The sequence below is a fragment of the Tetrao urogallus genome (genome assembly GCF_951394365.1).
Source record: "Tetrao urogallus genome assembly, chromosome: 8".
In the NCBI taxonomy this organism is placed as follows: domain Eukaryota; kingdom Metazoa; phylum Chordata; class Aves; order Galliformes; family Phasianidae; genus Tetrao; species Tetrao urogallus.
Window position 1 is genome coordinate 18,985,283 of NC_136821.1, and position 24,180 is coordinate 19,009,462.

At 44.8% G+C, this 24,180-nt stretch overlaps 1 protein-coding gene across 1 annotated transcript; it reads left to right on the forward strand.

Annotated features, from left to right (window-relative positions):
- Nucleotides 1-1,662: 1,662 nt before the first annotated feature.
- On the forward strand, nucleotides 1,663-16,171 carry GORASP2 (golgi reassembly stacking protein 2; the record flags this gene model as incomplete). Its single annotated transcript, XM_079539176.1, has 10 exons — nucleotides 1,663-1,725; nucleotides 9,478-9,558; nucleotides 10,357-10,560; nucleotides 11,002-11,088; nucleotides 11,524-11,654; nucleotides 12,212-12,344; nucleotides 12,459-12,582; nucleotides 12,963-13,052; nucleotides 15,054-15,149; nucleotides 15,852-16,171. 10 exons carry the CDS (start codon nucleotides 1,663-1,665, stop codon nucleotides 16,169-16,171), a joined length of 1,329 nt encoding a protein of 442 aa, XP_079395302.1.
- Nucleotides 16,172-24,180: the final 8,009 nt, after the last annotated feature.

Below are 24,180 nucleotides of genomic sequence, written 5' to 3' on the forward strand. Positions count from 1 at the left end.
GCTGATTCTTAACAATGCTTCATAATCTTTTGTTCAGGCACATTTGTGTATATTTGACTTTCAGACCACTTCTGCAATAAATCATCATTTTCTGCCTGTCTAAGCTTCTGAATGCTTTGATCAAACACAGAGGTTTGAGTATTGCATCCAGCAGCTCCCTTCCTGCCACACGCACATTGGTTTCTCCATCCATCTTATTCCTGCTTGCCTAGCGCCCATAATGCGGAGGGATTAAGGAGGGAAGTAAGCTGCTTTTCTTCAGCCACTGCATTTCCTGCTCTGCAGACAGCCTGCATTGGAAGGGTTTGGAGCACGTCCTCTCTGAAGGGCGCCGTGGCCATTTCACCTGCTGAGAACAGGATTTTAGCCATAGCTGACAGTTTCAGAAAGGCCACTTCCACATCCATCTTATTCACACAATGTGTGCAGTCTCCAGACTAATAATTCATCATTTGCACATATGTGCCACTTCTACTTCGTTATTTTACTGACATATTAGAAGGGCCTTGATTTATTTGTTAGGTGCATTATTATTCTTATCAGATGATGACATGTTGTTATCCAGGAAGATGCACTTGCTATCTCACAATTAATTATGTCAATTAAGTTTTCATGGTCCTACCACAAAGCACAGCTCATTAACTTTAATTTCTTTTGAAATGCAGCTGCCGAGATACACACAGAAAGGAACAGGTAGGTTATAGCATTAGCTAATTTCTGCAAATGGGGTTTGTTCTCATCAGCTCTTAAGCTACACTTTCAGGTAATTCTGTGCCATATTTCCTACGTAGGCTTTGTGTCCTTTTCCCTTAAAAGGGTCTTCTATGTTTCTTTGTTGTTAGAGACTGGCCTTCCCTACAAAACACTGGACCGGGTTCACAGATATTTCATCAGATAAATCTGGTGTTTTAGTTCAGCCTCTAATGGGAGTCGCTGAACATCCACAGCGAACGTCCTTCTCCTTCTCATCCACAGTGAACGTGCGGAACGAGCCGGAGACGAGCGGTGGCACTGAGGGCGAGCTGAGGCGCTGCGGTAAGGCTGCTGCCCTAAGGAGGAGCGCCTTGCAGTAACGCCTGCAGCCGGGTTATTCTCCAAAAGGGGCTGGTTTGAAAGGTGCTGAAGAACGAAGAGTGCTTGCCCATTGCTGGGATCGCCGCATGCTGGCACGAGACATTTACAGATCTCCCTAGGAAGAGGAAAACAGAACTTCTTTGGTTCTGTGAGAACAAACCGACAACAAAAGTGACAGCTCCCGGGGGATGCAGCGCCCGAGCGGACGGACGCAGTCCCAGAAGCATTGCTGCCACCCGCCGTCGTCGCTCTGCCGCCGGCGCTCTCCTAAGACGGGCAGAGCAGAGACGGCGCCTTCCGTCGGCATATCAACTCCGGGCCGCCAGGGGGCGCCGCAGCGCCGGAGATGAGCAGGATGGGAGGAACTCACGGTGTCGCCGCGCCGCCTTCGCGGCCGCTCCTCTCGGCTGAATGTCCTCTGCCGGCCGCCGTACGACATCCTCCCGGCTCTGGCCCGCGTCCGGCAGGGGGCGCCGCAGCGCGGCGTCCCGGCGTGCCCCGCGCGCGGCCTGCCCCGCCCCTGCCGAGGCGGGCGGGAGCGAGTGCCACGTCCGTGCCGCCGGGCTTTGTGCGGCCGCCGCCGCCGCCATGGGCGCGTCGCCGAGTGTGGAGATCCCCGGAGGGGGCACCGAGGGCTACCACGTCCTGCGGGTGAGGGAGGCGGGCGCGGGCCCTGGGGGCCGGTAGGCCCGCGGCCGCCGACGGGCCTCTGCCCCGGCTCCGCGCCCCGAGCGGCCCCTGGGCGGGCGGTTACCCCGTGCCGGGGCTGAGGGCGGCGCGGCGCGGTCCCCATCCAGATGGCGGGGAGCCCCAGCCAGCGGGATCGGGCCACGCCGCCGCTCCCGGGGTCGATCCCGAGCTCTCGGCCGCGCCGAGGGGCCCCGGCCTGGCCCGCGAAGGGCTGCGCATCGGCTGCTACCGGGCCGGAGGGGCGGCGGGCGGGGTGCCGCTTCTCCCTCTTCGCCCTTCAGGAAGCGCTTCTGACGTGCTGCCCGCGGGCCACGCGCTTGTAGGGCCGGGCTGCGCCGCACGCTGCTGTCAGGCGCTCCGTCACGGCGGGAGCGGTATGCGTCGGCGCTGCCGGGGAGGCGCGTCGGGTGCTGCGGGGCAGCGCTGCGCCTACCGGCCGGGTCCCGAGATCCGGGAAGGCCTCGCTGCTGTCGGGAGTAACTGCGCAGCTCTGCTTCGCCGCGGCTCCGCGTGCGGCAGATATCTCGGTAGGCTGTTCTGTGAGCGGCCTTTTGGGAGTCCTTGCTGTAGCACGGTGGGTGGGTTCTGCCCTGGGATCTGATGCGCGGGGCAGTGCAGGAACTTTGCCGGCAGCTGACAGCCATCTGCACATCGCTGCGTGTTTGCCTCACGCAGCACCCTTATGGTGAGTGCTGCTCTGGGGGGCTGCTGTTATCCAGTCCTCTCGTGTCAGCTCTCTGCCTCCAGCCAGTGCCACCTTTTGGGAGCGTGAAGGGGCACAGGAACTGCCCTTGTGAATTAGAATCATAGAATCACCAAGGTTGGGAAAGACCGAAAAGATCATCCAGGCCAACCGTTCACCTATTACCAATAGCTCCCACTAAATCATGTCCCTCAACACAACATCCGGTCTTTCCTTGAACACCCCCAGGGTTGGTGACTCCACCACCTCCCTGGGCAGTCCATTCCAGTGCCTGACCACTCTTTCTGAAAAGTAATACTTCCTCATGTCCAGCCTGAATCTCCCCTGGCGTAGCTTGAAACCATTCCCTCTGGTCCTATCACTAACGACACGAGAGAAGAGGCCGACCCCCAGCTCACTACAACCTCCCTTCAGGAAGTTATAGAGACCAATGAGGTCTCCCCTGAGCCTCCTCTTCTCCAGGCTGAACATTCCCAGCTCCTTCAGCCTCTCCTCATATGGCCTGTGTTCCAGACCCCTCACCAGCTTTGTTGCCCTCCTTTGAACACGTTCCAGGGCCTCTGGAAGAAAGGGTCTTTCTTGCAATGAGGAGCCCAAAACTGGACGCAGTACTCGAGGTGCGGCCTCACCAGTGCCGAGTACAGGGGAACAATCACCTCTCTGCTCCTGCTTGCAACACTGTTTCTGATGCAAGCCAGGATGCCATTGGCCTTCTTGGCCACCTGGGCACACTGTCGGCTCATGTTCAGCCGAGCATCAATCAGTACCCCAGGTCCGTTTCCTCTACGCAGTCCTCCGCCCCAAGCCTGTAGCGTCGCCTGGGGTTGTTGTAGCCGAAGTGCAGGACCCGGCATTTGGCCTTGTTGAAACTCATTCCATTGGCTTCAGCCCAGCTCTCCAGCCTGTCCAGATAATTACTGCTGCTTTGCCTGGTTTCTGTGTGTGGAGAATGAATGGAGAGTCTTCCAGGAGTTAAGATCTTGTGTGATGCCTTTGGGAAGCAGGCGGTGACATTCTGAGCAGATCCAAACAGTCATGTGCTGAAACTGCCACATAAGCTAAAGTCATGTTGGTCCTTGTTTATTTCTTCTTATTTAACTAACGTATAATAATCCATTTTGGTTTTTTCTTCCACCTCAAAATATGTGTTTATAGTTTGACAGGTGAAAAGTGTGTTCTGAAAGAGACTTGTTCATTCAGCATGGGATGGTAATAATATTGGCTGCTTTTTACTGTTGGTGGCTGTAGAATAAGCAGTCTGCAGTTAGTTCTGTCAGACTCATCAGCTCATGCCGTTTGATTAGAGTGCACTGTGCTTTGTAAGAGGTGCATCACAACTTACTAATCCTCGTGTTTTTTGTTGTAATCCTAGAATCTGACAATTTTATTGTCATTTGTGCACCTTTTGATTGCAGTGGTTTTGCTGTGGCTTGAGGTGGCAGTGTTTAATTAACAGTCTTTGTAAATGCAATTGCTAGGTGCATGGTGACAGAGTGCATTTGTGCAAAGACAGCGTTTCCCCATCAAGCACAGGGAAGGACCCACAGGCACTTCTGTGGGTCTTTGTCACTGCCCTGCCCTCCTGCTGATGTCTTCAGATGCCACAACTGTGAACAACTATTTTTTCTGTTGTTAGACGTTGAAGTTGCATCATGATCCTGGTCAGGAAGGAGCTCAACCAGTACTGGATGTTGTTGGGATCTCAGGCCCAAATTAGAGAAAAACTCTGAAGTTCAACAACTGTGGTGTGCACTGCTTATATTGAAATATACGTGACATATATTGGCAAGAGCTTTCCTCCTTAATTTTTCCAAGTGTGACTCTGCAGTTGGTGCTCTGCAAGCAGTTCTTCAATGGCAGAACATTCAACTTCCCTGTTAGAGGAGCTCTGCTCTGCACCTGACCCTGATGAGCAGTGCTGGGCAGTGCTGTTCTGACTTCCATTCTGAACCCGAGCAGGCTTTACTTGTGAGCTCAGTGTTTTAATTGGGCAAATCATATATATATATCTGTATCTGCGTATACCTGTGTTATGGATCCATTTCAGATAGGGTTAGATGTCTTTGGAGAAGCCAAACTTTTATAAATGAATATAGTGCTAGGGCTTGAAGATCTCATCAGTGTTGGAAAACCTCAGAAGAACTGTTTCCGGTTTTTAGAAGTATTTCTTTGGGTGGGGTGGGTAAATGAGAGCTGTGTGTCAGGAAGCCATGAAACAAGTGGGGTATGTGGTTCAGAAGGACCCTGGAGCCCTGCAAGAAGTTGTCAGCAAGGATAAACCAAGCGAGAGCTGGGAGGCCTGGGTTGCCTACAGTGAGACTTTGAGACAGCGCAAACCTACATCATGAACTACATCATGAACTTCCCTGCTGAGCTGGTGGGAGGTGTTGTGCTGGTCACTTGAAACAGGACCAGAAACATGGAGTGGGTGAATAATATGAAGGTTTTAATTGTTAATCTATCTCATCTTTTCTGCAGGTTGCTTGAGTCTTTTTGTCACTTCTGCACTGCATTTTAGCAGTATTGCTCTTGTTGTGAGTTTTTTTTTTTTTTTATCATGGACATATAACAGGAAGCATGAATCCACTGTAGAAGGAAAGCAATTTCATCACAAGCATATGTGATGGAAAGAGTTGCTGGGGATTGCCCTGCTGAGCTTCCTAGGCCCTGAAATACAACTGGTTTTTCTTTAAGAGGGGGCAAAAGTTACAAAGTGTTTTGTTACCATAGTCTCTTCATAGGCAGACCTAATAATCTGTGACATGTTTGGAACAATTTTTAGGGCACATCTTTGTCATATATGCTTTTGCTGTAGACTTTCCTTTAGTGATTCATGCAGTGAGCTGCTAAGTTTGTCATTAGTGCCTCCCAGCCTGACAGCACGTGTCCTGAGCTCCTGCTAGGAGGTGTCACTGCTGGTTGTTCTTCTGGTGGAAGCAAACGTGGAAGCACCACGTTATGTTAAAGGTGGAAGCACCTTTAACATAAGTGATGTGGCAGAGTAGGGCAACAGTCTGCCTCTGTGCATGTTCAATACAAATTTGTGTACGCTCTTCAAACTAGATAGAAACAGAATTTTGAAAACTTACTTGTTCAGCAGAGCAAATGGATAACTGCTGCAATTTGCACACATCTGGAGCAATCTGTCAGTTCCTTCTGAAATAAATGATCTAAAATGCTGGAGATTATGTTGTGTTGTGTGCTGTTCTCACCAACAGTGCCCAAAGTTGAGATTTCTAACTTAATTGGAGTGCCTCCATTCACTGTGGTGAAGTTACAAGCAGGCAGCCATAAAGAGGATTTTTCTCTTCTAAAGGAGGCTGCTTTTGAACACCTGATGTAAGTGCTCTGTACTAACAGTAAAATCTGATGCCATGTGGAGGGAATTTATTTCTTACAAAAAGCTTGTGGAGCTTTTTGTCTCAAAAACAGTTTGTTTTGTAAAGAAATTCAATGCAGTTATACTGTGTCGTGTGTTTGAAATATCTGAGGGAAGTAAAGGTGATTCTGTGAGACATAACAAGAATGACTTATAGACTACATCATGAACTTTTATTACCCATTGTGGAGCGTGTAAAAGAAGTACCAAACCAACCTATTTCTGCAGCACTTTGTTTCTAATAAAGTAAATACTTAGTAAGGATTTCTTATTTTGGAGGGGGGAAGCTTTGGAGCTTCTGCTCCCTAAAATACATACTAAAACTACATACTGAAGCTAGGCTTCTGTGAGGTTTAAGTGGCTCTTGTAGAAGATATGCTACTTTCACAGGTGATGAGAGCCCTGGTCTGCTTTCAGAAATCATGGTTTCCACACAGTTCCACATACTGTAGCTCAGGGCCTAAAATTGTGACCACAGCCTTATTATAATGTGTAAAATGTAACATCTGCCATGTTGCCATCTGGCATAGGGTTACAGTGTTTGAAAGTAAAGTGTTTCCAGCAAAAAGAAACTTTGTGTTTACTGGAAAAGTTTTCATGGTGATACAGTTGACTATGAGTGCCTTGACCTTGAAACTTGTTCCCTGACAGCAAAGTGCAACCATCTCAGTGAGCAACTGAAGTCCTGCACAGTTAGATGGGGCTGAAGGGGTCACAAGGCCTTCCTCTGTCTCCTGGCGTTCAGCATTCCATGGATTTTCTTCACTTGCTCTAAAAAGCCTCTTGGGGTGGCAGTTCCACAGCTTCTGCCTATAGTCTATGCCTCTGCTTTTGTTCACTGATAGACAGTCATGGCATTTACCCACAGTGTCTGTAACTTATATGTCTGAAATAACAGCTGGCTTTTAGAGAACGAGGTTTCCCAAGCTGCCACAGGTAGAATCTTGCCTGCTCTAGCAACTGTGAGTGGTATCACTTGATTATGTTTTTTCTCCTCGATCTTTACTCAGTTACAAAGATAAGTGACTCAATACTTGCAAAGTACAAAGATGCACCAGGGGCTGAGAACTTACGCACAGATAAATGGGATCTTTATTATTTCTGTTGGTCATAGCAAGGTTTGTGTGCCCTCATGTTTCCCAGAACACTGCTTATCAGAAACCACAGAAATCACAGAAATGCCAAGGTTGGAAAAGACCCACGAGATCATCCAGTCCAACCATCCACCCATTACCAGTAGTACTCACTAAACCATGTCCCTCAACACAAAATCCAAATATTCCTTGAACACCTCCAGGGTCAGTGACTCCACCACCTCCCTGGGCAGTCCATTCCAGTGCCTGACCACTCTTTCAGAAAAGTAGTATTTCCTAGTGTCCAGCCTAAATCTCCCCTGGTGCAGCATGAAGCCATTCCCTCTACTTCAGCCACTCCTCATAAGCCCTGTGCTCCAGACCCAGTACCAGCTTTGTTGCCCTTCTTTGAACCTGCTCCAGGCCTCAGTATCTTTCTTGCAGTGAGGGGCCCAAAACTAGACACAGTACTCGAGGTGCAGCCTCACCAGAGCTCAATCTCTTACTGCTGCACTTCCCAGAAGCACCCTGACCTCAGAGCTCCCTGCAGTGAGCCGTGCAGTGCACTGGGTGCTGGCTGCTGGTGGCTGGAAGTGGGATGCAACTGAAAGCTGGGGGCCATGGTGGTGCTGTGGGGTGCTGAAGTTGTCACCTGCTTAGAGAGGGGAGTTCTCTTGTGGATTGAGCTCAGCACTTCTGGGTTTTTATCTGGGGCTGTCAGGTGTAAAAATACTTTTCTGTCCGCGTCACTGGGCCCAAACAAGGCTGGGAAATATAGAACTGTACCTGAACCTGTACATCACGGGCAGCAGGGTGGCAGAAAGGGGCTGTCCAGCTGTGTACTTCTATGTGATTTATGCAGCTATAAGGCCCTGATTTCCTTCAAACACAGCTTCCTGGCAGCCTCTGCATGCACTCTTAGAAACTGACCATGTGAAGTGTTCAGGGTTCTGATGGGTTTGGGAGGAGGTGTGCAACGTGTGGAGATAATTGCTGCAATCAGATCTGTTAGAACTTGGGAACTCACAGTCCCTCCATCCATTTGGGCAGCCTGTAAGTAATGTACTTGGAACACAGAATCTGTCAATTTCAGGTGCTGGTGAGCCTGATGCTGATGGATGCTGAGCATGTACAGTCCTCATCTATTGTAGGTGCTCCTATAGAAGCGTCTCCACAAGTGTGGCTGGCAGAGCTGCGGGCTGTTTGCCTGGCACAAGAGCTGTGCTCCCACAGCTGCCACACGGCTGCTGAGCTGACAGCCAGCACCCCAGTGCAGAGCAGCGTGTCCGAGGTGCAGGCAGGCACCTTGCAGAGACACTTCTGCTTGGAATTGTGGATTTGTACTCAGTTGTTTTTATTGCTTTGACTGGGATAATGTTGAATTTGTACTTGGCTGCTTAACCAAATTTTGAAAGCAATTAGTGGAACTACTGACTCCGGATTATTTTTTCTTTAATGAATGTTGAGACTATGGGGCACTAATGTCCTAGGCTTCTGGCATCTGTTACAACAGGCTCCCTGTGAGTCATCTGAGCTTTTTCCAACCTCTGACATTGTAAATGTGTCAGGAGGAGGTAAACAGATTCAAACAGGCCAATTTTAGTAGCTAGCAAATGTGGTTTTTTTCCTCATATTACAGTATTTTTTTTTCTAGATGAGTCATGTTAAGAAAGCTCAATTCCTGCAGAAGCAGACGGGCACTGAACGAGTGTCCGGATTTGTACCGGGTCTGTCAGGTGGATTAACAGGTGACAACCACACGGTAAAGGCTGCCACTTCACAGAACTTTTAGAAGATGAATGTAGCATGTAAAAGAAAAAGCTAACAAGGAATCAGCTTACAAATGAAGACAGGTACACTTCGCTCCAAAGGCTGCAGGAGAAATCTGATAGCTGTATTGGGGTTTCTTTTGCCTATTGGCAATGCATGTCATCATGAATAAACAACACACAAAAATACATCTGTCAGCTGCTCCATTTGGAATGAGAAGCATACTTTCACATTCGAGCGGTGTGGCCAGTAGCTGTGCCCCGTGTGAGTGCAGCAGACAAATGATTTGAGTGGCGGCGGCTGCAGGACGGCACACGTCCCTTTGCTTGTGCTGGTATGGCAGCACATCACAGGTTGTGTAGGTGCTCTCAGAGAGCGGGGTCAAGAATGTCAGCAGGTGACGTGTGAGCATGGGGTGGTACCTGTGCTTACACAGATGCAGCTCTCCTTTGCCTCTAGTAAGTGTAAGGTTAAAAGCAGGTCCTGCTGTTGGTGCTTCTGGGGAAAAATGCTGCTTTTTAACCAACATTTTCAGAATTGTTGTTTGACTGGGCGAGTGGTTACTGTTGGTGCTCCTCAATTAAAATAATCTTTATGCCTTTCCCTTTTATTTATTTATTTATTTATTTATTTATTTTTGAGAGATTTCTTTTTAAATTTGAACAAATTAAAAATACGTACAATTATCAACACCTTCTAAAACTACAGTTCGTTCAACTGGAAATACAACTCTATTCTGTAATTCAGCATTGGTACACTTCTGCTGAACTCTTGTCTAATTTTCTTAGGTACAAGAAAACTCCCCAGGTCACAGGGCTGGATTGGAGCCGTTCTTTGATTTTATTGTATCTATTAACGGTTCGAGATTGGTAAGTATGTTGCTGTTGTGTAATACTGACTGTGAAACAAGCAGTGTGCTGGGAATCTTACTGCTATAGATAATTCTGTTTCTTTTATTGAAATGTGCATAATATATCCTTGGCTTAAGACAGGAAAGCCTGACTGCTTCAGAGATCAATTTCTTTCAGCTTACAGTTAGAATTCTATCAGAAATGAAGCTGAGGGTTGGGGATGCAGTGCTCTGCAAACATCTGCACTGGCAGGAGAGACTGCTGCCTGCTGCTGTACCTCCCACTGCCTGTGCTAGTGCCCACCATACGTCCTAACACTGCCTGCGTGAGAACCTGTGAACTAGTTTCATTCGAAACAAGTTGATAGAAAGAACTGTAGTCAAAGCTATTAGCTGGGAAGCTATTATCATGTGAGGAAGTTTCCAAGCAGAGCAAACCATCAGAGCAGTAGTAAGAAGCTGTGGGTAAGCTCTTCCCATGTGGCTGTGTTCATGAAAGCCTCTGCAGAGCTGCAGGGCATGTCTGAGAGCTTGTGGAAAGAGCTCAGCCTACAGTGAATTATCCTGATCTCTTCTCTGGGCATATCTGCTCTACTTGAAAGGATTTTGTTCTTTGGAGGCATAAGAAGTAGGCCCTGTAGTTAGTTCTCCAGACTTGCAGTTTGGAATTGGTCTTCTGGCATTTCTGTAATAAGAATTTAATTGCAGAGTTAAGAATGCCTGCATTCATTGGGCCTCTGAAATACAGAAGTGTTGCTGTGGAATGGGATGCTTGCTGTGTTCAATACTAAATCAGACTTTGTTTGAATGCTCACAGAATAAAGACAATGACACTCTCAAGGACCTGTTGAAAGCAAACGTTGAAAAACCTGTAAAAATGCTGGTGTACAGCAGCAAGACACTGGAACTGAGGGAAACATCAGTGACCCCCAGCAACATGTGGGGTGGGCAGGGCCTGCTGGGGGTGAGCATCCGTTTCTGCAGCTTCGATGGGGCCAATGAAAATGTGTGGCACGTACTGGTACGTACAACTTCCAACTATTTTTCTTTCTCCAAAATTTGTTGTTTGCTGTTAAACCTTCTCAGTCTCTTTACTGGAAAGTGACTTGCAAGGGAGAGTGCAAGGTGTGAGATGAAATTGCTCGGTTCTCTGTTCATTGGCTGTGGTTTTTTTTGAAAGGCTTTTGAAGTAAAACAGTGTCTGAGAACATTAGGAAGTCTTGTATTTCTATCAGTGTTACTGCACAGTATTCAGAACTCCTTGTAACAGCAACTATTGTGACTGTCACGCAGATGTTGTTCTATAGGCTTAGGGTCTGTTTTACTCCCTGGGCTGAAAACTGGATCAGAGTTGGAGAGGTTTGTCTGTCTGACCCCAAACTTGTGTGAAGTGTGTATGGAAGCTGTTCTGCAGCACCCTAGCTGTTCTATAATGTTTTGTAACTTTCCTTCTTAAAACTAGGAAGTGGAACCAAACTCTCCTGCTGCATTAGCTGGGCTCAGACCTCATAGTGATTACATCATTGGAGCAGATACTGTCATGAATGAGGTATATGTGTACATAAGTTTCTTCACGTTCATTTATTTTTATTCTTAATAGAAAATACACTAGGGCTGTTTCTATCAGTGCTAAGTGAAGTAACTTAATACAAAAAAGAAGTTCTGACTCACTGCTTCTTCATTGTGCTTAAATGCAACTATGGAAATTAAGAATTGCTCCTAAATATCTTTATGAAGGCAGATATTAGACTACAAAATGCTAATGTTAAGTAATTCAAACAGCAGATTTCAAATCTGAGGTTGTCCCATATGTCTTCTGAGTTGCGCTGGCGAAGCACAGCTGACATTGGGATAAAACAGCAGCACCACAACTGCACTGTGTAGCAGTTACTAGGTTGTTATGGAAAATTAGGACTAGGAAGCTGGTGTCATGTCAAATTATAATGACAACGTGATAAATAAGGTCGTTATTATCCTTTTGCAGACTGAAGATCTCTTCTCCCTTATTGAAACACATGAAGCAAAGCCATTAAAACTTTATGTATATAACACAGACACAGATAACTGCCGGGAAGTGGTGATAACTCCAAATTCTGCCTGGGGTGGAGAAGGCAGGTAAGGGAAAAAGTACACTACTGGGAGCAAAGGGGGTGGCACAACTTTCTTACAGCACTAGTCTAAAAGCTGCTTGCTTCAGTTCTTTGCAATACTCAAAAAAGACTTGCCTTATATCCAAGGGGTTTCTGCTGTAGTCAATTACATATGTACTTCAAATTCAGTTTTAGTTAGTAATGCTTTCTGCATTAGAGTTCAAATACAACAGAGGCTGTAGTATATTCCTGCATTGTTGCACAGTACCCTGAACAGGCAGCTGCAAACAACAGGTACGAGTTGAATTCCATAGTGATACAGCTGATACAACTGGTTGGTTTAAATAACAATGAAACTTCTGTGCTAAATGTTTATTGCTGAAAGTTACAGAATTCCTGGTTCTGTTGTCTCATGGTGTTGTTTCTGCATAGCAGATACTTGGCCTTTTTTTCTGTAAACACAAATGATTGTACAGAGCTGATCTTGAAACTTGCTGCCACCTTGAGTCATTTGTTCATTGCTTCCTGTGGAGTCTTAATAATGAAGTCATTTTACTGACGTCTGTGTTCATATTTTAAAAGCCTAGGGTGTGGCATTGGCTATGGTTATTTGCATAGGATACCTACACGCCCATTTGAAGAGGGAAAGAAAATCTCTCTCCCAGGACAGCTGCCCAGTGCATCTCTCAGTCCTCTCAAAGATGGCTTTACAGAGGTAAGCTGTAGTCACCTCTTTGGTTCTGTAATTTGGATTATGGGATTCTGCATTTATTGGCTCTTACAAAAACCAACCCTGATTATGTAACTTTCTTTTTTTCCTGCTGGAAAGGTTCAGCTGTCATCAGTTAACCCCTCACCGGCATTACCCCCTGGGCCAGCAGGACTCGAGCAGAGTCTGTCAGGACTTTCTATTAGCTCACCCTCGACTGCTGTCAGTAATGTTCTCAATACAGGTCAGTATGGAATGAAATGCCCAGGTAGACTGACTGAAAAACTTATCGTGTTTCCATTGGTTTAAAAGAGGGCAGGAGGGAAAATAAACTTCTCTCTTTTTCTTTCCTAAACTTTGCTGAACAACAAAGACTAGAGTGCTGTAATAATGTATTTCACACTGTGAGTGTGCTTTACTTGTTCAGAAGAGATTTGATAACTTCTGTCAGAAAGATAATGTGTGTTATTCTATTTTTATCGTATACTATTTTTGTGTTTCATGGTTACTTAAGGCAAATAAGAAATTTCCTGTGAGCAATTACTCATTTGTACTCTCTTGAGGACTACAGTCACTGAAGTGTAGTACTCTTAAAATTGACATTTGTTTTCCTGTGTGCTCCAGCAGGAGTTCCGACAGTCCCGTTGTTACCACCACAGGTCAGTCAGTCCCTTACCTCCGTGCCACCAGTTAACCCAGCAACAACACTACCTGGTGAGTAGGTAACATGGCTTGAGACCTTCCTGAAACAAAAACTTAAAAGGAAAAAGGAAAAGGCCAGTCTCTTCCACTGTTTTTTTGGGGGTGGTTGGACTACAGCTTCACACAACGTAGGCATTTAATATCAAAACACTTTATGCATCCTCTGTAATGTTGAATTGTTTTTGAAGAGCCATGTGCACAGCATGTCTGTAGCACAGAGGGCTGAGCTGGAAAGAGAGCTGATAATCATTGACCCGTTAGGCTCCTGCACAATAGACAGACCATTGGGATTTCTCCAGGCGTTAGCTATGCAATTTGCTGTGGTCCTGGAGGTGGTACATTGTTACTTGTTACGCTTCATACAATGTATGCTGCAAAATACTTTGGAAACTGTGAAGCTGCATGCCACTTTGTATTTTTCTCTCAGACATCAGGGTAGCAAAAAGATGCGGGAAGGCATTTCTTGCCTGTTGCTGCATTCCTTCCACCTCTTAAGACTCCATTTTAGTGGCCTTCTTTTTAATGCTTAGCTTGTTCTTCATATAACTAGATGGCTAAGAGCATACAGCTGCACCTTGCAGTTACTGTTTCTGAATTATTTAGTAACCTAAACCAGTAACACAAAAACAATGTCTGTCTAAAGAAGTATTGTGCATTATTTCTGATAACGACCAATGTATTGAGCACTGGTATGCCAGAAATACTTGTAGTGCAAATAAGGTTTGTCTGGGGTTTTGCCACGTTGTTGGTGCAGTAATATTGGACCCAGCTGTGCGTCCCAAAATGCTGAAGGAACTCTGTTTTGTTGTGCATGCTGTGAGACAAGTAGACTAAGATTTGAAGTAATATTTGCAGGTATGCTCTGTAACATAGAAGGTTACAGCTTACAGGGAGGGAACTTCAGTCTTGTACTGTGTAGGTAAAATGGCAGATCACTAAGTTTAGCTTCTGTTAATGGCTTTTCATTTCCTGTTGCATATAACTCCTTTCCCCAGACCTGAAAGCACAGATTTTTCATACACTTTGCCCTCTGAATAATGTGGTTGCCTTTTGGAAAATTACCACGATATTGCTTACAATTTGCATGTGCATAATAGTGAAATTGTCAGCCTTAAATATATCAAGGTTTAAAGTTTGCGTGAATCTGTGTGAAGTTCCATATTTTTCAGATTAGGAATTGCAAAGAATCAAAACAAACTGCTTGTAACTGAACTGAAAGGTCTTTGACTTATATGATGTCAGCCTTTGTGGCTAATAAATTTCCAGGTAGGCCAGGAAGGCTGCTTTTAATCAAAATGTTTGTGCTGTGGTCTGCTTTTAGATGTTCTCCCTCTTCTCCCCATTGTTACTGTAGTGTCAACAATTCAAGTCAGAGCTAAACGTCCCTGAACTAATCAAACCACGAAGTAGGAAGAGAGCCATTGTGCCAGAACTGCAGCTCTGCTAGGACAGGAAAATCAGAAGGGAAAAGATGTTCTGCAGCAAACACAATCATGGAAGGGCATCTGTTGTGTTTTGTGCATGTTTGTGTTGTATTTTCAACCCTTCCCAACTTTGAAAGTTGCTGTTTTGCCTTTTCTATATATTTTTGTGTTTTATTATAAAACGAGTACTAATATTAAGATTTCTGACCTTTTAATGCTGTTTTCTTCTGAATTTCATTCTATTATAATCTTTTATGCTCAGATTAAGAAAAGAGGGCTTCTGGTACAGTGTTGCAGTCAGACAACTATCTTTGTTGAAAACCAAACTTTGGAAAAAACACCTGTTAATTTCTTGAAATAAGAAAAGCATTGGGATTTATGTATTTTACTGGTACAGGGTTCCTGCAGCAGGCAACTGTTCATTCACAACCTCATAGCTGAAACTCAGGAGAACCTGCATTTTTGTATGTAAGAATGGTAAAATGTAAAGCAGAATCGTAAAATTTAACTAAAACCAGTAAGATCTCAGAAGCAGTCAGAGATAGGAAACAACGAGTTGTGAACTGTCATTTTTTCACTCTTCTCTCAGGTCTGATGCCATTGCCAGCGGGGCTCCCCAACCTGACTGATCTGTCCAAACTTAATTTGCCGGCACCGCACATCGTTCCGGAAATGGTACAGCCTGGTAAGTGCTCCTGCAAACTGAAATGCTGTAATAGTGGGTCTCTCTGTGATGATTTTTGATGCTCATTTGGAACCACCTGGTGGAGTCCTAAAGAGGATAAATGGAGCGTTTGCTGGAAACGGGAGCTGACGTTACTGCCCAGATTGGGTGGGCAAGGAAGATGTTTGGAGAGAAAGGAGCGCTAAGCTGCTGTCTGTGTTTATTTGTTTCATCTTGTGTTACACAATTTATGTTCTTCGAAGGGATTGTCCTGTGCCAAGGAAGAAAGTACATAGTTTTACAGGTAGAAAAAAGAGTGTTTCCTTGTTTAGCAAAGATCAAAGAACCTTGATTGGAAGCCAAAGGTTTCAACTAATATTACCTGTATATTTTGAATCAAAGTGCTGAAGATGCACGTGGAGCAAGCAAAAAGAAGTTAGAAGCTTGCACAGAAGTTCTCACTAACTTCTTGTTGCTGGCCAGAAAAATCTAATAATCAGTATTAGTATTTTAGTCCCATCTCTCTCGAGGACTAGAAGCAAACTGGAGTTTGTTCTGATTTTTTGATTCTGAAATAAATGCATCAGCCTTTGAAACAAACTTGCTGAGTTCTCTCCAAGGATATACAGGGGATTAGAAAAAAGGAAAATGTTAAGCTAACACAGAATCTGTTTAGATCTGTGTGTGGTATATAGCAGCTGACTGCTCTTTTTTTATTCTTAGGTATGCCAACCCTTCCTTCTTTGCCGCCTTTGAATCTAATGGGAATAACACCTCCATTAATGCCACCAAAATGCGTTCCTCTGCTTCCTTTGGTCACAGAGGTATCTACAGTGCCTACAGATTTGCTTCCCACCATGACTCAAGCTGGAAGCTTTTCTGTTGACCCTGGCACTGCTGTAAATGTAGAACAGACCTCTCCGCTCACCTTGGATAGTGCTACCCCAACTTCTAAGGCAGCTATTGTTGACAGATCGAGTGAATCCCCTGCTGTGAATGAGAAGGCATCTGGCATCACAGATACACATGCTTCTGAATCGTAACTCCAGATCACTTGGTATTTATTTAGCCATGGGATACATATTTGAAGAGCAAGCTATCATTAATTTCATACTAGTTTGTACTTAATCTTTAGCAGTCCTGTAAATAATATGGAGGTATAATAAAAATAAAGGGGATTTATAAAGTGAGCTTGGTGGGAGGGGAAGAAGAGTACTTGTACTTAACCAAAAAGAAAAACAAAAAACCAAACCCACAATAAAGAAACATTCAAGGTGGTAAATAGAATTCCACTGCCAAACTTGGACGTGTATGTTTTTAATAAAGGTGATAGCGTTAGCTAGGCCTCTCCTTGCTTCTAAGTAGCAATTTTTGCTTCTCATAGAAATGAAGCAGTTCTTGCGTGTGACATTTACATACCATAGTTCTTGTCTTTGCAAGTATCTTGTTTCTGCAGTGGGGATGAGGATGTTTGGTCTGAGTCATAAATTTTAACAGTGCAAACTTCCACCTGAAGATATTTCTATTAGAATTGCTGAGTGACCTGTTAACTAACATGTCGGTATTCAGCTTGTATACAAATCTTATTTTTAAGCTCTTGAGAGAAGCTCAAGCCATGTTTTGTGACTGCTGCTGTGCTGCTTCACACCCCCACTGTAAAATGGCATTTGGAAGGGAATACAGGATATGTTACATGTAGCACACGATTTGGCACTTCATGACTACTGTAAGACAAATTAATGGATTAAGCAGACATACAGCAATAAATACCTGGAATTTCATCCTGTGTGAGAAAATAGCACATTTATTTGCTTAATGCTGTAAGTTTTCCTGGTTTAAGCTCAGCTCTCTAGTACAAACCAGTAAAAAGGCTCTTTTCCTGAGGAATGGATCCAAGAAGGAATGCCAGACTTCAGCATGCAGGCAGGGTCAGCAGTGGTTAGATCCACTGTAGCAGTCACAAAATCTGCCTGCAAGTGATTCATGTTTTCTTGAAACTGATGTTCAGGATTAGAGCAGATGAAACACTCTGTGTAGCCTGGTGCGTGTGCTGTACTCCAATGACAGCCTCAGCTCCTTCCACACTACTCCAGTCCTTCTGTACTACTGGAATTTCACTTATCCATGCTTCAACCATGGTCTGACTTCTAGCTGTCATCAGTTATCTGGAGCTTGTCTCCTTTTGGCAATGCAGTGTGCCTGATCACTCTTAAGAACAGTAGCTGCATTTGATTGCTGATCATAACGTTTCAAATTAGTTCAAGTAGAAGCCTTATCTAACACTTGTTGTCCCATCTTACCTTTATTCCCTTAAGAATTCTTCTGGCCCACCACTGCATGTTCCCTCATCACCTATTATCTATTTGGAGATCTGTTAGAGACCCCAAATCCTTTTTCACATTGCTAGCAATTTATTTTCTCAACTGCATGGAATTTGAAGTCCCTCTGCCTTGGTAAATACATGGCTCAGAGCTTCTCAGAATGTATCTTTTGATTTATTTTGTAATTCCGGTATCATATATATCAGAATTAAACTTTGTAATAAGGATGTTCCCTCTTTTCTTTGCTGTATATAAAGAATGTCTGCTATTCCTGAGCTTCATAAAGCCTCACTGGCCTTACAGCCTTTCCTGGAACTTCTCTACACACTGTCCCAGTCAGAGCCCTCGACAAAGTTGCTTTCCTTCTCTAATCCAAGAGCAGTAGAAATACAGGTTTTGTCACATACCCAATGTAGAGCAATTGTTAACAGGATGCTGATCATAACCTAATGCCTTTTCTGTTAGTGTGGAATGATGTTCTTTGCAGTAATACCTCAGGTTACCTGGCATGTTTTACGCTTTCCAAATGCAAGCTGTGGACTTCTGTAGTTGCGTAGATGTCTCCAGTAGCCAAAAAATAGAATAGAATGCTTAGGCTGAAATCATGCATTTCTATTAGCTATATTAAGGTCTTTTCTTGACTGCTTTATATATCCACGTTGTGATGATTATGAGAGTAATGGAAGAAGGCAGTGTTTCAGTGTAGCCAGAAGCAGTTCTGCTAAAGGTAACACAGGTTCAAATCTGGAAGCGATTCAGTGGTGCAGAAGTTCAGCTGTAATTTCCCAGCTAAAAAGCCATTAAAAAAAAAAAAAAAAAAAAAGTCAAAAACCAGGCACTTAAACAAGGACCTAAAGTCATACAATTGTACTCTGTCCTGGCTTTTCATATTTCCTTAGCTTGATTTAGTGAAATTGTACCTATATCACTTCTTGACAAGAGTTTTGCGATGACTTTTCTCCCCTTAGAACAGAGGGACTTTTACAGAGGTACTTAAGATACACTGAGGGACTGACAGCTAACCTAACCACATTTCCATGAATTTATGTATTCATCTGTTAATGAGCAATTAGGAATAGGCATATTAGCTTTATTTTAAACACCAACATACGGAATTCTTCCTGTGTGACAGAAGACAAAGCCACCATACTATGGGCAGCTTAAGCCCTGCATGTAAATCAGAATGAAGAATGTGCACGTGACTTACTGTAAGGTGAAGCATCCTATTCCACAAGAAGCTGCTCTGGGGCCAGTGCTGTTCAATGGTTGAGATGTTTGTTTCAAATGCAGGGGCACAGCTACAGCTCTGCTTGAGTAATCACACGCACACGTAGAAGAGGTGCATTCTGCAGCTTGAGTCTCTGCTGCAGTGCCAGGAGATGGCTGCTGAGGCTACAAAAAGCCAGAGCACAAACATGGGTTAACAGTGATGAATGCTTCATAGCTTCAGCCTGGCCATACAATAGGCTCTTTTCTAGAATCCTGGCAGCCATTTTTTTAAGCAAACCCATCAAACATTAAACCTCATCGACACAGCTGGAGCCCCAGTGTATTTCTGAGAAATAGCTGTGTGGTGCCACGAGATGGCATGCAATAGTTCCTTTTGGCTGAATTCATAAGATCAGGCTTTGCAGTGATGATATTTCCTCTTGTTATTTTTTTCTCCAGCAGACGGTGTATTCGTTGCCAGCTGGCTGCTGTATGCTAGATAATACCGTGAAGAATCACAGAGAGGTAACTGTGAAACCAACTGATTGAAGGCAGCAATGGGCTGAGCTTAGGCTATTTCAAAGATGCAGAGTTCTGCTGCCAGCTTTCCAAGCTAACCATGGGAGCAGGGACAAAGTTTGTTTTGAAGAAAATAGCTCTTTACAGGCAGGGACTTGTTTTAGATCATAAAATGCTTAAGAAAAGCTCTGGGTAATATTTCCAGCCTCTCAGAGAAGTGAGTGCTGATTAAGGAATCAAGCTGAAGGGGACGGGATAAGGATCAATGATGTTCGATTGCGATGACTTCCTCAATTACACACCAAGCTTGGTCTGTACTAGTCAAATGTGCTCACAATCCCTCCCCTGCCACAAAGGCCTTGCTGGCATCAAGCTGAGGGTTTGGCTCATCAGTTGGGGTTGGGCACCCAGAATCTCTTTCATTTTAGGTTTGAATCCTGTAACGGATATAGGCAAAAAGATCACACTGAAAATATTTCTCCATCTGTAAACAGTGTGTAAGCAACTCACGCTTTGTAGTCGCCTTCTGTGCATTCTTCAGGACAGTGCCAAGGATTCGTTACATGTCCGGGCAGAGCTGTGCTGGGCATTCTACAGAAAAGCAAAAATTCTTAATGTGATTTGCCTACACCATCTGTGGTAGAAACTCTGGGTTTTAGCTGCCGTATAAGGGGGAGCCAATACTCACCACTGCTCACTGGGGTTTTTAAAATTCATTATTTAAGGTGCAAGAACAATCTCATAAAACAGCTCCCCAAGTGAAACAAAACTGCATCCAGCTCAGGAGATTCTTCATCAGTTCTGCCCAGCCCATCACCTACTCCAGCTGAAGAATTAAAGCTCTGTGAAAGATAAAGCAGAGATATTTTGTCAGACATCAGATTTCTGTAGGATTTAGTAAGTTTAGCAAGGAACACACATGCCCTTCTTGGGAAGCCTCAACTCCGTATTAATCGTTAGGTGCCAGAATAGTGTACAGATGTACTATGGTGCCAGTATGCAACCAAAAAAATAAGAATTTCACTCTGGAAACTGAATAGTCATTCTTAGGAACATCCTTCGCACATTATTTCAATTGCACATTAGTACCAAGGCACAGTTTTTATGACATGTTATACTTGGCATGAGTGATTGCAGCAAGACTGAAGTGAAGTGAAAGGCCACAGATCCAGCCAGGACAGGCATGCACAGACCTGCTCTGGCTGAGAAGTGTTAAGAGGGGTTCACCAGTTCGTCACCTCCTCCTCAGCGAGGCTCCTTCTCCTGAGTCCCAGCAGGTGAGTGCAGCCCCATCTCTGCCCATCAATCACATATCCCTCTCTGCTGCACACTCGTGCACCTGCAAAGGCAGAACTTTGCCCCTAAGAGAAGACTGCCAATGCAACTGTGCTGTGCTTGCAAGCAGAGTACAGCCCTACCAAATAATCGAGTTCTCAGCCTTTGATCCTATGGGATAAGAAGATAGGGCTCCTCCTTTAGTTGTGCAATGTTGTACTAATTTCTTAGTGCAGTGTCCTGTATTTGTTAGGCTCAGCTAATCCTTTCTAAAAGCTGTTGCTCAGCTCACCCACAATAGAACTTCAGAGAGACCACAGAGGTCAGGATCACCTTGAGCAACCCATGGCAACAGAGAAAGCCACTTCTGCCAGCAAAACAGCCCACTTTAATAGCAGTTCTCATGGCTGAGAGCTGTTTACTCTTTGCAGAGGCAAGTGGCTGCAAATTTACATGCTTGGTTCATGGAATTTGCAGTTTAGGTGAGCTATGAAAGCCCAGCAGAGACTGAGAAACAAAAAATGAGAGGTGAACACAAGCCGCAAAGCCTGTACTTGAAACAGGCTTCTTAGTAAGGTAAGAAGACGGTGGCAGATAAATCAAGATTTCACTTAATTAAAGGACCTTCCTCCAGTAACAGTCATTAATAAAAAGCAACGCAGACCTATGAGCTGTACATTTGATAAGGGGTGCTGAACATAATGGGGTCCCAGGGTTGGTTCCTCTGGACCTTCTGTTGTGCTGTGAGGTTGTTACAGCACTGCCTGGAATAAACAGCTAATTCCAGAGGTCCTGCTCCTACATGAATGTTAGCCACAAACAACCAAGCATCTTCAACAAACTCACCTGCTGTTAGAGAAACAGCTTTGATTTCTTCTCACTGCAGTATGCGTGTGCTGTGTCACACAGCTCGGTCACTAGCTAAGAGTCAGCAGTGCCCACCTTGCTACCATCTCTGCCTTATCCTCCAAGTTGATTTCCCCGGAAAATACATTTTTCTGAATCTTCAAAACAGTCCTCCTTAAAAACAAACTGAAGACCTCAGATCTCCCACCGTATGGGCTTGCAGATGCACACTGGTTGCACGGCTTTAAGATCTGGAGAAATCAAGCTAAGGGAGAAACAGCACAACTTACCTACGGAACATTAGAATTTGGAAGAAAATGTTGAAAATGCTATAGACCATGGCTCGATTGTAGCAGTCAGCAGGCACCCATCAGGTTTGATCCTTCATGATGGTAAGGCTGGAATTGAAAAGGTATGAGAAGTCATTTCCCAATGCAGTTTGTGCCCTCAGGTGGGCTGGAGATCTCACAGACCAGGGAATGGAACAAATGTGGTCCCAGGCAGTGGCAGCAGCTTCCAAAGGCTCAGCCCTCTCCTCAGACATTAGGAGATGTTCCTGTACATATAAACAGTGTTTGGATAAAATCCTGCTGGAATGCAACTGCTAAGAAAATAGGAAGCAACTGGAAGCCTTTGTATTGCCAAAGAGCATGCTGGGCACTGGAAGTGGCTGAATTTGTAAAACAATTACCTTTTGTTTAAGGGTTATGTTTCTTATTTGAAATGTATTTCTTGTGCAGCTTATAAGCAACACCTGGTCAGAGAAAGGAAAAAACCATGCTTGCTCTCTGGGCATGCCTTGTGTAACAATGGAAAGGAACGCACTGTTCCTAACACATTTTTTGTGCGTTTTCATTCTCAGCAGCCAAAAAAAGAAAAAAAAGAGAATAAAAATAACATCCTTCTGCATTGCATTATACTTCTGATTATTTTTAAACTGCATGTCATAAAGGAGTAGGAAGGCTTTGAGGGATTTGGGGTGAAGCGGCCAGAACCTTGAGGTACAGAGCCAGATGTTCTTGAAACGCTTCTTGGGAACTGCCGTACACAGCTCTCAGGGAGCCTTGGCAACACATCCTTACCTGGCTGCCTCTAGGAAGCCCCAGCTGGCAGCACTGATTGCTTCAGCCTTGGGTCTCGTCCTTGCTGTGCTCACCTTCAGCCTGCAGGCCTCTGCCTTGGGTGCTGTCTCAGTACGAATATGAACAGGCCCTGTCAGAAAGGACCTGCTGCGGCAGCAGCTGCTGCCATATCCTGTGCTGCAGAGGAAATACTCCAGGCTAAAGCCTAAGGGCATCTCAGATTCTCGACATTTATTGCATCTCCCACCCCTATTTTCTTCTTTCCTTACTCACCCAAAGGAAGCCCACATCATTTCTGGACGGTGCCTTGCACTGTCATTCATTCTCAAAAGCTAGCACAGGCTTGCTAAAAATAAGTAAGGTGGTTTTTTGTGATATATATAGGAAGCAAGAGGCTGAAAGAGGTATGTTAAAGGACAGAAAAGCCAGATGGCTTTCCAGTTAATAAACATAGTAATTCCTATGTCTCAGATTAATCAGCGTAACTTTCTTTACAGACAAGCATTCAAATTCCCATTCAAAAAGAGTGAAATAAAGTCTTGGGTTCAGCAATCCAAAGCACAAGCCTGTGCTGAATTCGTGGAGCAAGCCGAGAAACATTTGCTGCTGTGTGGGATGCTCTCGCTCCCCTCCTCCCCCCCAGCAGAGCGCTCACAAGCGCTGCAGCTCTCCTCTTTGAGTTGCTTCGGCTTGGCAGGTGATGGGCAATCAGTGACTGCACAGGGAGGAAGGCTGGAAGGAGCAGTGAGCATCATCCCGTGAGCAGCCAGAGAGAGCAGGGTGCTGGCTGCAATGCTCAGGAGGTCGAGGTGCTCTCCGTTGGTAGGTGGGCACGAGCACACTATCACATATTGCCACTGCAATATACGTAGCTGTGGTCATTAATGTGCCACCTCACAGGAAAGAGCAGATACTGCTGCAGTTTGCAGCACAGCTGTAAAGCAGAGACTAAACCCTCAAACTTGCTAAAAAGGGGCCTGAAGCAAATCAGAGATGCAGATGAGAAGCAGAAAGGGTCTTCAGTGAAAAATAAAGTGACACCTGGAGTTCATAAAATCGTTAAGACTGGAAAATACCACCACGATCATCTAGTCCAATCATCGACCTGGCACCACCATGCCCCAGTGTCACACCTACCCTTTTTAAGCTGCCGTGGAAGCTTCAAATTTATGGATGAGCAGGAGGGTATTGAGAGATTGAAACTTCAGCTGATAGTGGTAGGTATGTACTCTTCCCAGGCTTTCTTTGCCTCAGCAGAAGTAAGATGTTATCTTTTCCTTTCCAGTACGGTCTTTGTAACGCCACACGAAATGGCATTTTTTAAGGTTACACTGCAGAAGGAGCACCTGGCATGGCTGTTGGCTGTAACTTTGCTGTCAGTTACTGATGCTGACTCTGCACCCCTGAAAAGGATTTACACTCCGGGCCAGGTACTTCCTCGCTGGGGATAACTTTTACCACCAGATCTTGCTGGAAGAAGATGGCTTTAAAACTAGGAAAAAATGAATGAGGAAATCAGTGACACCAATTATACACTAAATGAAGATAAGTCCTTCTGTCTCATTAGCACTGTTTAATTATGCTTGCATTTGAATTCTAAACATAGATCGCAAGTATTCACAGGAGCAGGAACTTGCTTCTACTGTTGTAATCCCCTCCATATCTAAATTTCTCTCACCTGTAAGATCAACACTTTAAGGATCTATCTGCTGGAGTCACAAATAAAAAAGATGTTGACCCTCCACCACTTTCTTAGAAACAGGAAACATTGTTTAGCAGTGCCTTATCTCTGGTATTTGC